Raw genomic sequence first — 17,149 nt, 5'->3', positions numbered from 1 at the left:
TGTCTCAAAAAAAAAAAAAAAAATTGTAGCCAGGTGTGATGACACATGCCTGTGGTCCCAGCTACTTGAGAGGCTGAAGTAGGGGGACTGCTTGAGACCAGGAAGTGAACGCTGCAGTGAGCCGTGACTGCACCACAGCACTCCAGCCTGGGTGAAAGAGTGAGACCCTGTCTCCAGAAAAAAGAAAAGAGTGGTAGAAGGTTATTCCAGTATCTCCTAACTTAGATAAGGGAGAATGCATCTTAGAAGGTTGCTATCAGGCATATGCAAACAACAGCCTGAACCAGAGCAACTACTACAGAACAAGAGGGGAAAATGTAGACCAAGAGACAACAACATCGAAGATGGGTTGATCTTAAAACCAAAGAAAAAAAGAACAGTCAATAAACAGGAGAGACAGTAGAGACAGGAATAATAAAGTGTAATTAGGAACCTTATTGGAGAAGGTGGGGATTTGAGGAAGAATTATTTCATTTTATTAGGGCTATAAATTTCAGAAGGCTGAATAGGCTTTTTTCCCTAACTCTTGCCTTTTTCATTCCTTGTGGCTTCTCAAAAACAAGAAAGCAATAACGTAAAAGGCAGAATGAATAAATCATAAGTAAAAACAGGTCACAGCCTGGCTAACGTGGTAAAACCCTGTCTCTACTAAAAATACAAAAATTAGCCGGGCTTGGTGGCAGGCACCTGTACTCCCAGCTACTCAGAAGGCTGAGGCACAAGAATCACTTGAACCCAGGAGGCAGAGGGTGCAGTGAGCCAAGAGAGTGCCACTGCACTCCAGCCTGGGCAACAGAGTGAGACTCTGTCTCAAAGAAAAAAAAAAAGAAAACCAGATCCTTTATAAACCTGACCCACAGATTTTGCTGTGGTTTAAATGTGTCTCCCAAAGTTCATGTGTAAGAAACTTAATTCCCAATGCAAGTGTTGAGAGATAGGACCTTCAACAGTGATTAGGTCATGAGGGCTCTACCATCATGAATGAATTAATGCTATTATCTAGGTTCCTGATAAACAGGTAAGTTCAGCCCCCTCCCTCACTCTCTCCCTTTCTCTCTGCCGGTGTCCTCTCCTGCAGAACTGTAAGAAATAAATCTCCATTCCTTATAAATTATCCATAATTTATAGAAGCACAAAATAAATTATAGAAGCACAAAATAAACTAAAGCAGATCTCAGAATATTTAATGAATATATGCTTAAAACAAAATGTATGCTTAAAATTTAAGAATTCAAATTACAAGAATAAGAATTCTACAGAACTTTAGCATTAGGTTGCACATCATTTATAAACAATCATTATGATAAGCAATTACAGTTACGTTAAATATGCTCCTGGAAGTTGAAAAAAGCAAACTCTTCTAGAAATGTGAAAAAGCAGAAACCTATTTCTATAACCAAATCATAAGCTTTCCATAAAATACAACCTATTTTAATAGTGTACAAAAACATACCTTTAAGGTTCCATCGGCTGAGCAACTAGCCAAAAGCTTATCATCTGGTGAAAATCTGCAGTGATTGACTGAATTTATATGGCCAAACAGGGTATTTCGACATGGTTTTTGATTCAAATCCCAGAGCTATTTGTGAAAGAAAAAAAAATAAACAACTAGTATTGAGTGGGGAAACATCAAAAATCATATGAAGTTCTTCCTTTTCTCTCACGTAAGCTTTTCGATTACAGAATGATGTTTAATTCACAGTAACACAAACTATCAAACACAGAAGTGTCAAACACAAAGATGAACTTGTGATTAACAAGCAATGGAGCAGCCTTTAAATCAGCATGTAAATCTACTAAGGGCCTCAAAGCCTCACCTAGGTTTTTAGGCTGAGTACTAAATAACTAACTAAACAATTATCACTTATTTTAATGGAGTGGTTTAGAATCATTATTATTTTACTCAGTTACAATAAGCCACAATAAGTAATATGTAATATAAATTATCCCCATATTTTTTAAACGTTAGGTTATCAAACCCTAAAAATGGCGGAGCAAGTCAAGTACCACCTCCGGGAAGCAATCAACCAAATCCAAAATATGGCACATTCCATGGGACAAATGACTAAATTGCTCTAATAAATCAATGGCAAAAGAAAGCAGGCAGAAAAGAAAAAGGGAGCTTTCATAGAATAAAAGAGACTTAAGAGGCAGAACAAATGCTACATGAAGTTTGCTTGGATACTGATTCCAATAAACATGACAGAAATGCATGTTTTGACCTATGGAATAAGTGAACATGGACCAGGTATACTACAAAACTGTATTTTACTATATTAGGTGTGATAATATTATGGTATGATAATAAACATAATATTCATATTTAAGATCTCAGATGCATGCTTAAGTATTTTGAGTGAAATGACATATTTCAGATTTGCTGTAAAATCCTCTATTCAGGCTGGGCATGGTGGCTCACTCCTGTAATCCCAGCACTTTGGGAGGTTGAGGTGGGTGGATCACCTGAGGTCAGGAGTTCAAGACCAGCCTGACCAACACAGTAAAACTCAATCTCTATTAAAAATACAAAAAATTAGCTGGGAGTGGTGATGCACACCTGTAATCCCAGCTACTCGGTAGGCTGAGGCATGACAATTGCTTGAGCCCAGGAGGCAGAGATTGCAATGAGCCAAGATTGCTCCACTGCACTCCAGTCTGGATGATAGAGGGAGACTCAATTTAAAAAAGGGGGAGAGTTTATAAAATAAGATTGACAAAATATTGATAATTGTTGGAACTAAATGACGGATACCACAGGGTTTTATATTGTTTTTGCCCTTTGGGTAGGTTTGGAATGTATAAAAAATGCAAATAAAAGGGATTATAGACATCTCTGGTGATTTATGCTAATAAGATTAAACCCAGAAGATGAAATCAATTATTCCCAAATGTTAATTTTAACAAAAATTATTTGGAAATGATCAGTAAGTGAGATACATCCTGTTCCTCATGAGCGCTTCTATTCTCAGCTCCTTTATCCCAGTCCTAGATAAACTTAATTCCTCAGATAAGGCAAATTACATGAAGGCAGCTCCAGAATTATTTTCACTGGCTTCTCTTTGCTCAAGAATCACAAGAAATGCATCTTAATAATCCTTATGGTAATAAAGGTAGTATGGCACATCTTAAAGTAAACCTTGTACTTCATTAAAACAGTTTACTAACCAATAACCCCCTCCCACATGGCAGAGGTTTTTTTCCTATATTTAAAAGGAGGAAATACAGACTTCCTCAACCCACAAAATGCCAAAAGCAACATCAAAAATTAGTCATAAATAGTACAACAGTCTTGCTTTTTTTTTTTTAGTGATATATTTATTCAAATAGGGCCAAGTTTTACTGTTTCTCTGTAATTTTGGTCCAATCCAGTGTTTTCAAATTGTGCTCTGCAGGGTGCTTTGGAGTCTATAAACACAAATATGCCTAAAGAGCATTATGTGGTAGGGAGAGGTTAGAGATGAAAGGGAATGAGAGAGAATGAGCAAGGAGGGGAAGAGAGGAGGTGGGAGGAAAGAAGGGAAGAGGAGGAGGAGAAGAGAGGGAGGAAGAGAAGAGAGGGAGGAGGAGAAGAGAGGGAGGAGGAGAAGAGAGGGAGGAGGAGAAGAGAGGGAGGAGGAAAAGAGAGGGAGGAGGAGAGAAAGAAAGTTTAAGAGGAAGGGAAATGGATAGAGAAGGAGAGAGAGGGAGGAGAGGGAAAGAAGGAAGAAGAGAGAGAAAGGAGAAATGTAGGTCCCATTCAGCCAGACCAACAAGCTTTAACTCTTATACACAATGAGGTTCTGTTTAATGTTTCTTCTTAAGAAAAATAAATAAAAATTCAGCTTCCTGAACCGGGAGACAGAGAAGGCAATTTTCAGTAACTGTTTCAGTACTTTCTAAAGAAAAATTTTGTAATAATTTATTTAAATGTCAAAACATAGAGTCTATAAGGTTTGAAATCAAACCAAAAAACAATTCAAAAGAAGTTAGCAGATTTTTCTGGGATCCCAGAAAGGGTAATCTAGCTATCTTCATCCACTTAAGAGGAAAAAAAGACACAATCAAACATTAGCAAGCATATGTGGAATGAATATTTTGGTTTTCATTGGTGTTATTTTTCCTACCAGCACGATTTCTCCCTCATCTCTGTGATAACAGAACCTCTGTTTTGAATTAAGCTCCACTTATGATTCAAATAGAGCTGACCTCACTTATTTGTCCCACTTCCATATAACTAAACTTGTGACCCTTGGACAATCCAAGGATTCCATCCTACTGTCCACTGGGGTTACCCTAGCTATGAGCATCCAAGCCAAACTGAGCCAAACAAAGTCTTCTCTAAAATTACATCTACAAGTTCTAGGAAAAAGCACACTTCTCTTATTCTGTGATTGTGAGCTGTAAGGTAGCCACATTTCCTGTTACAGAAAGAGCATGCCTGAACCAACATAGAAGAAGGCAAGAGTCTTGAGATGGAAAGACAGGTAGAGCCTGAGAACACAATTTAACCATTTGGAGTCAGCCATGCCTGACATCACACTCCCTCTAGACTTTTCAGTTACAAGAACCAATAAAGTATTTTTAAGCTGTTTTTTTTTTTTTTTTTTTTTTTTTTGCTTCAGCTAAGATATTACTGTAGTTTCTATCACTGCCACCAAAAAGTCCTAATAGTAAGATACGTAAGAAAATTGAAGGAGATACTCTAATGTACCTATCAAATTTATCTACATAACTCTCAATATCCACACTTACTTTGAGGACGCAGTCACTTGACCCAGTGGCTAAGAGAAAATGATGACTACTGTTGGTGAAATGGCAGCAATTGACTTGCTCTGAGTGCTCATCATAGTTATGTACTAGTTCCCCGGTCATAGAATTCCAAATCTAAAGAGAATAGAGAAAAAAATTGCAAATATCCATTATTTTCAAAGGGAGAACAGAGGGGCAAAGCAAATGAACATTCAAATGCTATCTTATCCTGTCATAGCAGATTTTCCTAGTTGGACAAGATGCTAATGAAAACTCCACCCTTCCTAAAATATGACAATATTTTGCCTCAAATGTTTAAAAAAATTATTTGCAAATATACATATATGTATCTATAGCATAACTGGCGTATCATGAGCACATGACATTTTCTTAAGGGCAAGATTTCACATGTTTATATGAATGGCAACAGGCAGAGAAGTGCTTTAAAAAGGTCAGCATAATAGACATCTGATCAGAAAGGTTGAGCCCAAGAGCTGGCTCTACCACTTATGATTTGTGTCACAAATCCCTAACTTACCTGCATCTCAGTTTCCTCTTCAGTATAATGGGGATATTTATACCTCTTCTATACAATTTAAGGTATCAAATGATATAATAAACATGACAAGTGTTCTATATACTTCAAGGTACCATATAAATAAGTAAAGGCAGATTGCTTAGTGAAAAAAAATAAAGGCTTTATAGTCTGAGAGAAACCTAGCTTTCAACCCCGTTACTATTCCCAGTTAATATATAAGCTTGTGTAAGAGACTTCATCACTGCATCTATGTCCTCTTCTGTAAATGGGATCAGCACTTACCTTGCAAGCTATAGCAGGAAATTGATAATGTAATATAAGAAAGTGTGCAGTATAAAGCCTCTTACAGTATTCAGTTTTCAGTAAAAAGTAATCATTATTCTAGTTACTATGTAAGACAACTAAGCAGTCTATGCCATATAACAACAAACAAAAGAATTAAATTACCTAATGAACCTTCACTAGGATTTTGATTTCTTAGAGGTAATAATGTCCTTTGGCATTTCCTTTGCATCTTATCAAAACACTGATTAGACTCCCCAGAGGTCCAGAGAGTTTATCTTATTTTAAAGTTCCTTAATGGGTATTTCTGCCTCTAGCTTAGAAAATAGAATCTCATTATTATTTCCTTTTACTCCATGTAGCTCTGACTTTGGAACTGCCCTCAGTGGCCACCTCCAAGTCTGACTTAGAGTCAGAGTAGAGGCTACAGAGTGAATTAACTGTTGGTTATAAAGCCACAAGTCCAGTCTAACAAGAGGTAGAATTTTCTAAGGTCTCAAATTTAGTCTGGACATTCTACAGCCCTCTTAAAGAAAACCAGGAAAACATCCAAGGCAAATTTCTTGCCCACTCCACCTAGCCAGATCCAGTACTCCAGATTTAAACCCCTTTGAAAGAGGCTTAAAGTAAGGTCTCTCTTCCATATATCAGTGATAACCCACCCCCCCACAAGCCTTCAGTTTCTCTTAAATTCTGTATTAGTATAAATGCTACTGCTAAAAGCCAAATTTAGGAACAAGAGAACAATTAACAAAGATAAAAATTATTCTCAGGGGTCGGCGGGGGCACGGTGGCTGATGCCTGTCATCCCAGCACTTTGGGAGTCAAAGGCAGGTGGATTAGTTGAGGCCAGAAGTTCAATACCAGCCTGGCTAACATGGCAAAACTCTGTCTCTACCAAAACTACAAAAATTAGCCAGGTATGGTGTTGCAAACCTGTGATCTCAGCTACTCGAGAGGCTGAGGCATAAGAATCAACAATCCTGAAGGGAGAGATGTCAGAGAGCCAAGCCTGCACCACTGCACTCCAGTCAGGGTGTCAGAGCCAGACTCTGCCTCAAAATAAATAGTAAAAATTACTCTGATTATTTTTTTCTATTTATATTTTAGACCAATAACATAATTATTAGTTTGTTCATCCATCTGGTTTTATACTGAATACATAAGCCAGCTGATAAAGGTAAATTTTTTTAAAAATTGGCTTTGCATTTTAAAATTGTATCTTACAACAGGAATCCCTAAGTTTGTGCAGCAACACTCCTAATCGCAATACCACAACATACTCAAAGATTTCAATGGATATTTAACCCATGGACTCATCTATCAATGGCGGACAAACCCATTAATTTGTCATTGCTTTTCCTCACTGCCTGTTTACTTCTCAAGTTGATCAACTAGGCATTTTTGCTGGTGTTTAAAAATAAAGAATTTTCAGGCCAGGCACAGCGGTTCACATATAATCCCAACACTTCCAAAGGCTGTGGCAGGAAATCACTCGACCCCAGGAATTGGAGCTTACAGTGAGCTATGATCATGCCACTGCCCTCCGGCATGGGCAAAAGAGCAAAACCCTGCCCCTTTAAAAAAAAAATAAGGAATTTTCAGATAGTGTTAATTTACAATGGATGAAGTTAGTAGATCAACAGGCAAGAGTCCTTTAACCCTACTTACTCTGGTCTCATGATCATGGAAAAATAAAATGAATTCTGTTATGATTACAAATCAAGAGGAAAATATTTTCCTACCTTCACTTTTTTATCCACTGAGCAGGTTGCTATAAATCTGTCATCTGTAGAGAATGCACAACAAAGCACTTCATCTTCATGAGCCTTGATTTCTAGAAGTTTCTCTCCCGTCTCAGCTTTGAACACCTGCACAAGTAACAATAAAATCTTTTTATAATAAACCACTTAACTATAGGTCATCATTCAATAAAAATCTTCAAAATCAAAAGATAGACCACAAACATAAAGAAAACTCATTCATGCTTTCTGAAAACAAAAAGAATCTTAAAAGAAATTATTTAAAATAACTTAGGAATTAGTCTAGTCCAGTTCCTATTTACAAGAAAGAAACCTATGTGTAAGATTTTCATAAAATAGGTATTTTCTTAATCACTGTTTTTTAGTCACAGCTCTACTACCTGCACTATGAAGCCCTACGTCTTCTAACAATTATTTCCTCACTACCCTTAGCTAACAAATGGATGGCTGGGAACTGACTGGCAGAGTAAAGGGCACTTCCTTGCCACCTGTAAGTTTAGAATTAGAAAAACATGTAATTGTATCTTTTAAATCTCTAGAGAAACCTTTACTAAAATGTTCCAGAGAGTTGGATTTCTCTGTTATTTCTCAGTTGCAATTTTCTTCAATTTTAGAATTTAAGCATATTCAAATCTGCACAGAACTGGATACATGCCTCTTTAAATTTTTCTCAAGAGATATGTTTTACCTGTAAGGTTTTATCGGCTCCACAAGAAGCTATTCTCTGACCATCCTCAGAAAAGCAAGCATGGTAAACAGCATCTGTGTGGGGGCGGACAACTAAGCGGGAAAGATTCATGATGGTTTTTTTGTTTCTAAACACAGGGAAAAAATGAAGAGAAATTCAATAAATGAGAGTAAAAGTAACTATTTTCCTTCGATAATAAAATAAACAGTCTTAAAACATGGTTATGTTCCCCAAAATATAAAATTCTTAAAATCAAATTACTAACATACAAATGACAGCATAGATCACCTAAAGAAAAAAAATAACAAAAGTAGCATTTGTAAGAGAAACATTACACTTTATTAAGCAAACTGTCATGTGTCACAAATGTCACTGAGTTGGAAGAAATCTAATTAATAAAATTATTCAAATCTAGTTAATCAACATACCACTTTCTATTTTCCTGTGATACATTAATAATGATACATGAGCAGATAAATCGTTATGTAAGGATACCTTCAAAAAATCTCCATCTCTTTTTTAAGATAAAAATCATAGCAAAATGCTCATTTTCTAACTGAAGTATGATACTAAGCCATCATTATAATGATGTACTTTAAAACTGCTCTTCTTAACCAGGCACGGTGGCTCACTCCTGGAATCATAGCACTTTGGGAAGGTGAAGCGGGTGGATCACCTGAGGTCAGGAGTTCAAGACCAGCCTGGCCAACATGGTGAAACCTCATCTCTACTAAAAATAAAAAATAGCTGCGCACGGTGGCATATGCCACTAATCCCAGCTACTCGGGAGGCTGAGGCAGGAGAATCACTTGAACCTGGGAGATAGAGGTTGCAGTGAGCTGAGTTCAAGCCACTGTACTCCAACCTTGGGGACAGAGCAAGACTCCATCTCAAAAACAAACAAACAAACAAAAAACACTGCTTTTCTCAAACTGCAATTATTCAGACATACCAAAAAAGATAAAACAATGTCATATTCTTTGTATCTTAATCTAGTCAGAGAGAGATAGAAAGAGGGAGAGAGAAAGACCTCCACTTCACAAGGCAGTGTTAAAGAATGGTCAGCTCTGGAAAGTGGGAAGGTAAGACAGAAATGTCTAGTCTTTGACTTTTGGTCTCACATCCTATTAATATTGCCTTTTGTCTTAATGAGGAAGACATATTATTTAAAATAAAACCGGTTGGGGTATAGTGGCTCACTCCTGTAATCCAAGCACTTTGGGAGGCAAAAGAAGGAGAATCAATTGCATCCAGGAATTTGAGATCAGCCTGGGCAACATAGTGAGACCTTATCTCTAACAAAAAAAAAAAAAAAAGAAATTAGCCAGGCATGGTAGTGTGCGCCTGTAACCTCAGCTACTCAAGAGGTTGAAGCAGGAGGAATGCTTGAGCCCAAGAGGTCAAGGCTACAAGGAACAGTGATTATACCACTGCACTCAGCCTTAGTAACAAAGTGAGAGCCTATCTCAAAAATAAATAAATAAACAAAAATTAAACTTATATCTTAACTAAAAAAAGTTTTTTTTAATTCCCTCAGATACCACCTCCTTCGTGGAACCCTCCCTTGAATTCCTCATTTTTATAAGTCAACTACTTACTCTTTCTCTCTCTACTTATACATAGTTCTGTTGTTACACTCATCACATTACCTTGTAATTATTTGCTTAAACTCCTTTCTTCACTACTAGATTTTGAACTCCTTGGGGGAAAAACTTCACATCTAGTAACAGTGCTTAACACAGTACAGAAACTCAGATGCCAATGCTTAGCACATTAGAGAAACCCAAATGCTTCTTGAACTACACTGAATCAAGAACATCACCTACAGTAGTCTGACTTATTTGGAAAGAGGGCCTAATGCCACAAAGATCACAGGCACCAACCTGGACTTCAGTTTAGATATAAATTATACATACAAAAAGAGAACCATTCATATTTATTATTTCAAGCTATAAGGGAAGCATGGCATATGGAAAGAGCATGCAAAATAAAGCCAGACAGACCCAAGGTGAGTTTTTTTTTTCTTTTTGAGACGACTCAAAAAGAGTCATCTTTCTTTTTGGGCAACACACTCTGTTGCCCAGGCTGGAGTACAGTGGTGCAATCTCGGCTCAGTGCAGCCTCTGCCTCCCAGGTTCAAACAATTCCCCTGTCTTACCCTCCCGAGTAGCTGGGATTATAGGCATGCACCACCACATCCACCTAATTTTTGTATTTTTAGTAGAGATGGGGTTTCACCATGTTGGCCACACTGGTCTTGAACTCCTGACCTAAGGGGATCCACTCACCTCGGCCTCCCAAAGTGCTGGAATTCAGGCGTGAGCCACCACGCCTGGCCACAAGACCCAAGGTTTAAATCCCATTCAGCAAGTCACATGAACTAAGCCAAGTCCAAATCTGTGTCTCAATTTTCTCATTTGTATAATAGGGCAAGTAACATTTACCTTATAAAGTTGTTTTGAAGATTAAAGAGAATAACGCAATTATGTAGCATATAACAGGCAATAAAAAGATGGTATTAATAGTTATCCTTTCCTTTCTATAAGCTGACAAGATTAAGGTAAGAGCAAAAGGGCCTCCTTCGAGAGACAGAATAACCAGGGTTCAGTGGTCACTTAATAAGGACTATATGTACAAAGTGCAAATTACTTTACAGCCATTATCTCATTTAAATCTTCACTGACGTCCAGGCATGGTCGCTTATGCCTGTCATCCCAGCACTTTGGGAGATCATGCAGATCACTTGAGGTCAGGAGTTTGAGACCAGCCCGGCCAACATAACGAAACCCCATGTCTACTAAAAATACAAAAACTAGACAGGTGTGGTGCTGGGCACCTATAATCCCAGTTACTTGGGAGGCTGAGGCAGGAAAATTGCCTGAATCCAGGAGGCAGAGGTTGCAGTGAGCCAAGATCACACCAATACACTCCAGCCTGGGCGACAGAGTGAGACTCTGTCTCAAAAATAAATAAATGGGCCAGGCACAGTGGCTCACAACTGTAATCCCAGCACTTTGGGAAGCCGAGGCGGGCAGATCACAAGGTCAGGAGATCAAGACCATCCTGGGTAACACGATGAAACCCCGTCTCTATTTTTGAAATAAATCAATGAATGAATGAATCATCACAGAAATAGCACTTATTTCAAAAGATTGTTATCTCCATTTTACATGAGAGAATAACCTGTAACTTGTTCAAAGTCACAAAATTATTAGGTTTTAGAACTGAGGCTCAAACCCAGGTCTGTGGCTCCAAAGTCCATGTTCCTCACCACTAAAACTTCTGTAAGTCAAGCACTTGGTATTGATACTTAGGATTACTTGTCAAAATGCCTTATAGGCATCTATTTATATGGACTCTTTAAAAATACAATGGTTTTCTCCTATGCTTACTTCTCTAGAACTTTTCAATAAGTAAGAATGCTTATTAAAAGTTCCAGCCCTTTTGAAAGTAGTTAAATCTTCCTGGAGTGAACGTATTCACCACCTGAAAAATAATGACATAGTTAACACACCGCTCCCGTTGGTTTCTCTCCTAACCTACTTACGTCCATTCCAGGTAAAGCGTTCCATTATCGACCTCCTGCTTGGCCTGCAGCTTAGCTTGCTGATAAACTTCTGAAGTTTCTGGCTCACAGAGACCCAGTTGTACAATATTAGGAAATGGCTGTCGTCCAAGGAGGTGTCCATTTAAAGATAAAAACTCCTGAAAATTCTCACTGACTGCACAATCCTACAAATAAACTGAAATCTCTTAGAAACACAATCAGAGCCACGATCTGACATTTTTCTGCTTCTGTGATCTTGCCACTTTAAAAGCTTAAATGAAATATTCTTTATATGAACTAAAATTGAACAGCCAACCATTAGGTAACAAATATACAGTGATCCTCTTCTAACTTTTAAACATAGGGTAAAAATCTCATTATCAAACACATTTCTTAATATATTCTTTTTAAAAAAAAAACTACTGAACATCTTACTTTCCTAGCTTTTAAACCTCAGTCCTACCTACTTTCCCAGTAGGGTGGGAGGCAAATTAATTAGAATAACTAAAGATCAAAGTAGGGAAATTCTCTTCACCCCTTCTATGCTCTTCAACCCTTCTATTCTGCTCATCCCCATCATTAAATCAAGAATTAAATGTCAAAAGAAAAAATGAGATTCCTTTAAGCACAAATTCTTCATATTAATATATACCTTTTCATCTAGTATATGTCTGTATTCCACAAATTCATGAATCAGATGAGCAGGGCCTACAAGTTCTGTTTTTGCTTTAATCCAGTCCAGGGAAAACATTAAAGCACAAAGTTCCTTTTAGAAAAAAGTAAGATCAGCAGCACTGTTAGAGATCAAAAAATTTTAGGTATAACATCATTATCCTAACACTACCAAGAGAAACCTAGTAGATATCTAGAATTTAAAAGATGCAAAGGAAGCCAGTGAAAAAGAACACATAAATAGTTCCAAAGAAACATAAAATGAGCCTCATACTTTAGCTCCAAATAAATTTCAGTTGGATTAAAAATTTAAATAGAAAATAGAAAACCTTTAAAAATATAGAGAATAAAAATTAATATTTTTGTAAGCTTGTAGTGAAGGATATCTTTGTAAACATGACCCCAAAGCAAAATACCAAAAAAAAAAAAAAAGAAAAAGTGCAGTTAACTACATAAAAAAGTATATTTAATGGCCAGGTGCGGTGGCTCACACCTGTAATCCAAGCACTTTGGAGGCCAAGGCGAGTGGATCACCTGAGGCCGGGAGTTCAAGACCAGCCTGACCAACACGGTGAAATCCCATCTTAATAAAAAAAAAAAAAAAGTGTATTTAACTACATAAAAATTCACATCTTCGATAGAGCAGAGAGCAATATAAATTAAACTCAAGACCAAAAAAGTTTATTTTATTTATTTATTTATTTTTTAGACGAGTCTCGCTCTGTCACCCAGGCTGGAGTGCAGTGGTGCAATCTTGGTTCACTGCAACTTCCACCTCCTCGATTCAAGCTATTCTCCTGCTTCACCCTCCATAGTAGCTGGGACTACGGTAATGCGCCACCATGTCTGGCTAATTTTTTGTATTTTTTAGTAGAGATGAGGTTTCACAGTGATAGCCAGGATGGTCTCGATCTCCTGACCTTGTGATCCACCAGCCTCGGCCTCCCAAAGTGCTGGGATTACAGGCTTGTAAACGTATTTTGCTAAACAAAAAAAAATAAACTACAACAATTTACCATGCATTATAACCAAGAAATAACATACCTGAGCATGGAAAAATTACTGAAAGTACATACGGTTTTCCAAATATAAACATTCTGAATAGCTCCTTGGTAGTCATGACTTCAATCAAATATCATCTATGTGCTAACAATTCCCTATTTTCATCTTTCATCCATAATTCTCCCCAGAATTCCAGATTCATATACCTACCTGCCTATTCAATAGTTCCAGCCAGATGTCTCAATAGGTATATCAGACTTACTATATTCAAAATGAGTTCTTAATCATCTCCATTCTCTGCAGGAAAAAATCTTGTTCTCCTACAGACCTCTATTTCAGTTCATGGCAACTCCATTCTTTCCATTGGAGTTGGAGTCATCTTTGATTCTTCTCTTTATCTTATAATGCACATAAAATCCATCAGCAAATCATGATGATTCTACCCCTCTATCTTCACTTTCTTTCCCCTTCAATGCTCTGTCCTTCTTCTGAGCACTTAACTACCCACTAAAATATGATAAATTTGTTTAATATCTGCCTCCTCCCAGAACATAAACTCAATGAGAGCAGAGACTTTGTGCCTGTGCTTTATCCTCTTAAAGAAGAGCAGCAGACATAACAGGCACTCAATAAATATTTAATGAATCAATGAATATACCTTTCCACTACCCATTTCCTCTCAAAGCTTATAAAACAAATCCATAGTGCCCAAAAAGGAAAGCTGCTAGTATGAAGAGGGTTAATTCTGGGGTGGTTCATTTACTAGTTACTAAGGTACCTTTACTAATCACTACAGGTAAAAACAAAAATAATTATATAGGCTATAAACCTATTTTTACTACAGGCGCGGTGGCTCATGCCTGCAATCCCAGCACTTTGGGAGGCCGAGGCGGGTAGATCACAAGGTCAAGAGATCGAGACCATCCAGGTCAACATGGTGAAACCCCATCTCTACTAAAGATATAAAAAATTAGCTGGGCATGGTGGTGCATGCCTGTAATCCCAGCTACTCAGGAGGCTGAGGCAGGAGAATTGCCTGAACCCAGGAGGCGGAGGTTGCGGTGAGCCGAGATCGCGCCATTGCACTCCAGCCCATGTAACAAGAGTGAAACTCCATCTCCAAAAAAGAGAATAATAATAATAATCCTATTTTTACTAATAAAGAAAATTATACTAATAGGATAAAACATGTTTATGAACAGGACAGCAAAGCAAAATACCAAACAACGACGACAACCAAAGTGGTAAATCTAACTACATAAAAATTCAAATCTTTAGTTGGCCACGGTGGCTCATGCCTATAATCCTAACACTTTGGGAGGCTGAGACGAGTGGATCACTTGAGCTCAGGTCAAACTCAGGAGTTCAAGACCATCCTGGGCAACATGGTGAAACCCCATCTCCACCAAAAATACAAAAATATTAGCCAGGCATGGTGGTGTGTGCCTGGTAGTCCCAGCTACATGGGGGACTGAGGTGGGAAGATCGCTTGAGTCCAGGAGGTTGAGGTTGTAGTGACTGAGATTTGTGCCACTGCACTCCAGCCTGAGTGACAAAGTGAGACCCTGTCTCAAAAAAAGAAAACTGAATCTTCAATACAATGGAAAGCAATATAAGCAAAATTCAAGACAAAAAATAAACCAGAAAACAGCACTTGTTTGCAATATTTATGGAAAAAAGTAAAGTCAGATAAAAGAATTTTTAAATGGGTCATCTTACCTTGTGCATCTTGGCACTGGCCATGTGGTAGGCCAGAAAGTTATACCAATACATACAGTCTTCCTGATCTGGTAAAAGACTTGGCAGCTGGTAATATCTCTGAAACTGAGTGATTATCTTCTTATGTAGATCCTGCAACCCAAATGAAACATTTCAGAAGCCAGAAACAATTTTATAACCTAAGCATCACAGTAACTTCAGCTTCCAAAGCTATTAAGAATGTACAAAAGCCAGGCTCAGTGGCTCACGCCTGAGGATCCCTTGAGGTCAGGACTTCAAGACCAGCCTGGGAAACAGGAAAATACCCCTATGTTTTATTTTTGACGAAAAAAAAAATCAATCAGGTATGGTGGCATGTACCTACGGACCCAGCTACTTGGGAAGTAGCTACTCAGGACCATTTGGGCCCAGGAGTGCATGCCAGCCTGGGCAACAGAGTAAGATCCTGTCTCAAAAAAAAAAAAAGAATATACAGAGAATCTCCCCACAAGATAATGACTTTACAGTGGAGAAACCTGGCAGATACCACTTTAACCAAATTATCAACATTAACATCACCCATAATAAAACATGTCAACACCAAGAGGCTGAGCATAGTGGCTCATACCTATAATCCAGCACTTTGGGAGGCCAAGGCAGGTGGATCACGTGGGGTCAGGAGTTCAAGACCAGCCTGGGCAACATGGCAAAACCCTACCTCTACAAAAAAATTTTTTAAAACCACCAAGTACTCTCAGGATATGATGCCATGGAGAAAGATACAACATCATTTCCGTGGTATTCTTGTCAAATACGTATAACTTCTATCCAGTCAGGAGAAAACATCAGACAAAACCAAATTTGGGTATACTGTACAAAATTACTAGCCAGTACTCTTCAAAAGTGACAAGGCCATGAAAGACAAAGACTGACGAATTTTCACAGATTTGAGGAGACCAAAAAAAATGATAAGTAGGGAAACAAGACAACATATGCAATATGGGATCCTAAATTAGCCTGGACCACAAAAAGGGGGTGTAGATTAGTGAACAGTGTTGTATTAATGTTAGTTTTCTGGCTTTAACAATTGTACTATGGTTACATAAAATGTTAACATCAGGGGAAGCTAGATGAAGGACTTATGCATAGAAACTACTATTTTGTAACATTTCAATAAATCTAAAATTATTTCAAAGTAAAAAAACTTTTTAAAAGTGAACTAAGATGCAAGTACCTGAAGCTGGCTGCAATTCTTCTCTGTAAGAAAATCTACTTGAAGATCATGTAAATAATAACGAAACGACTTTCCATTCCGATCACAGAATAAAAGAGATTTATTTACAAACTCCTGCAGTATGTCTTCAACTTCTTCAGTTTCCATGTCCCAGAGAATGCATAACACCTAGGAATCATTGTAAGTATTTAATATGCCACAAAAGTTCAATGACCAGGACTACAGACAGGTGTTAACACACATACAAAAAAAACTGCATCTTAAGGCCCTGAGTAAGAATGTCTCCATTTCCTAAGAAGAAATCCAACTACTCCTCAAGATAAAAAGAGAAAAAAAAGTTAGATGCTTCTTCAGCTTCACTAGAACCACAGAAATAGGTTAACTCCTGAGTTCAACAAGGGGCCCTTAATGGAGGCTAACAGCAGAGGGACTTCTATATCCAACACCCTACCATCTCAGTCCCCTGGGTCTTATCCTTCCAAAGTCCTCTGTAACAACATGCTTAGTACTATATCAAAGCTTATATGCAATAAATACCCAATGATGAGGATCGTTGATTCCATTACCTTTGTAGGCACCTTAACATCCTTCGGAAGGATGGAAAGATCTGTGTAATAATTTTTGATGTCTTCTCTGAGCATTTCAACACTTATAGACATGGCTTCATCTAGAGCCTCATAATCATAAGATGAAGATTTCCTTATTCTCTTAAACTGTTTATTCTGAAGTTGTCTGAGGTAGTACTCCCAGCGATTGGGAAAATCACGTAAAAGTGCACCAATTAAAGATACTACAAGGGGAGAGCCTAAAAAGAAAAAAAAATGAAGTCATTGTGCTAATACCATCCTATTTTGTCACTACTAAGAATCAACTTATTCTTAAGAAACAATTTCTGCCGGGCGCGGTGGCTCAAGCCTGTAATCCCAGCACTTTGGGAGGCCGAGGCGGGTGGATCACGAGGTCAAGAGATCGAGACCATCCTGGTCAACACGGTGAA

At 37.9% G+C, this 17,149-nt stretch overlaps 1 protein-coding gene across 1 annotated transcript in view; it reads right to left on the bottom strand.

Moving 5' to 3' along the window:
- Positions 1 to 17,149, bottom strand: part of APAF1 (apoptotic peptidase activating factor 1) — a 92,087-nt gene that overhangs the window by 49,786 nt on the left and 25,152 nt on the right. Inside the window, exons 8-16 of the mRNA XM_017510886.2 lie at positions 16,719 to 16,957; positions 16,153 to 16,320; positions 14,940 to 15,071; positions 12,199 to 12,312; positions 11,547 to 11,731; positions 8,000 to 8,126; positions 7,294 to 7,419; positions 4,732 to 4,863; positions 1,454 to 1,579 (exon numbers count right to left, since the gene is read on the bottom strand). Coding sequence (XP_017366375.1) covers positions 1,454 to 1,579; positions 4,732 to 4,863; positions 7,294 to 7,419; positions 8,000 to 8,126; positions 11,547 to 11,731; positions 12,199 to 12,312; positions 14,940 to 15,071; positions 16,153 to 16,320; positions 16,719 to 16,957 — 1,349 coding nt within the window. The remainder of the gene's footprint in view (positions 1 to 1,453; positions 1,580 to 4,731; positions 4,864 to 7,293; positions 7,420 to 7,999; positions 8,127 to 11,546; positions 11,732 to 12,198; positions 12,313 to 14,939; positions 15,072 to 16,152; positions 16,321 to 16,718; positions 16,958 to 17,149) is intronic.

The sequence above is a fragment of the Cebus imitator genome, unplaced genomic scaffold (assembly GCF_001604975.1).
Source record: "Cebus imitator isolate Cc_AM_T3 unplaced genomic scaffold, Cebus_imitator-1.0 Scaffold18, whole genome shotgun sequence".
NCBI classification, from domain to species: domain Eukaryota; kingdom Metazoa; phylum Chordata; class Mammalia; order Primates; family Cebidae; genus Cebus; species Cebus imitator.
The sequence above is the reverse complement of the archived record's forward strand: the minus strand, read 5'-3'. Positions and strand labels throughout refer to the sequence as shown.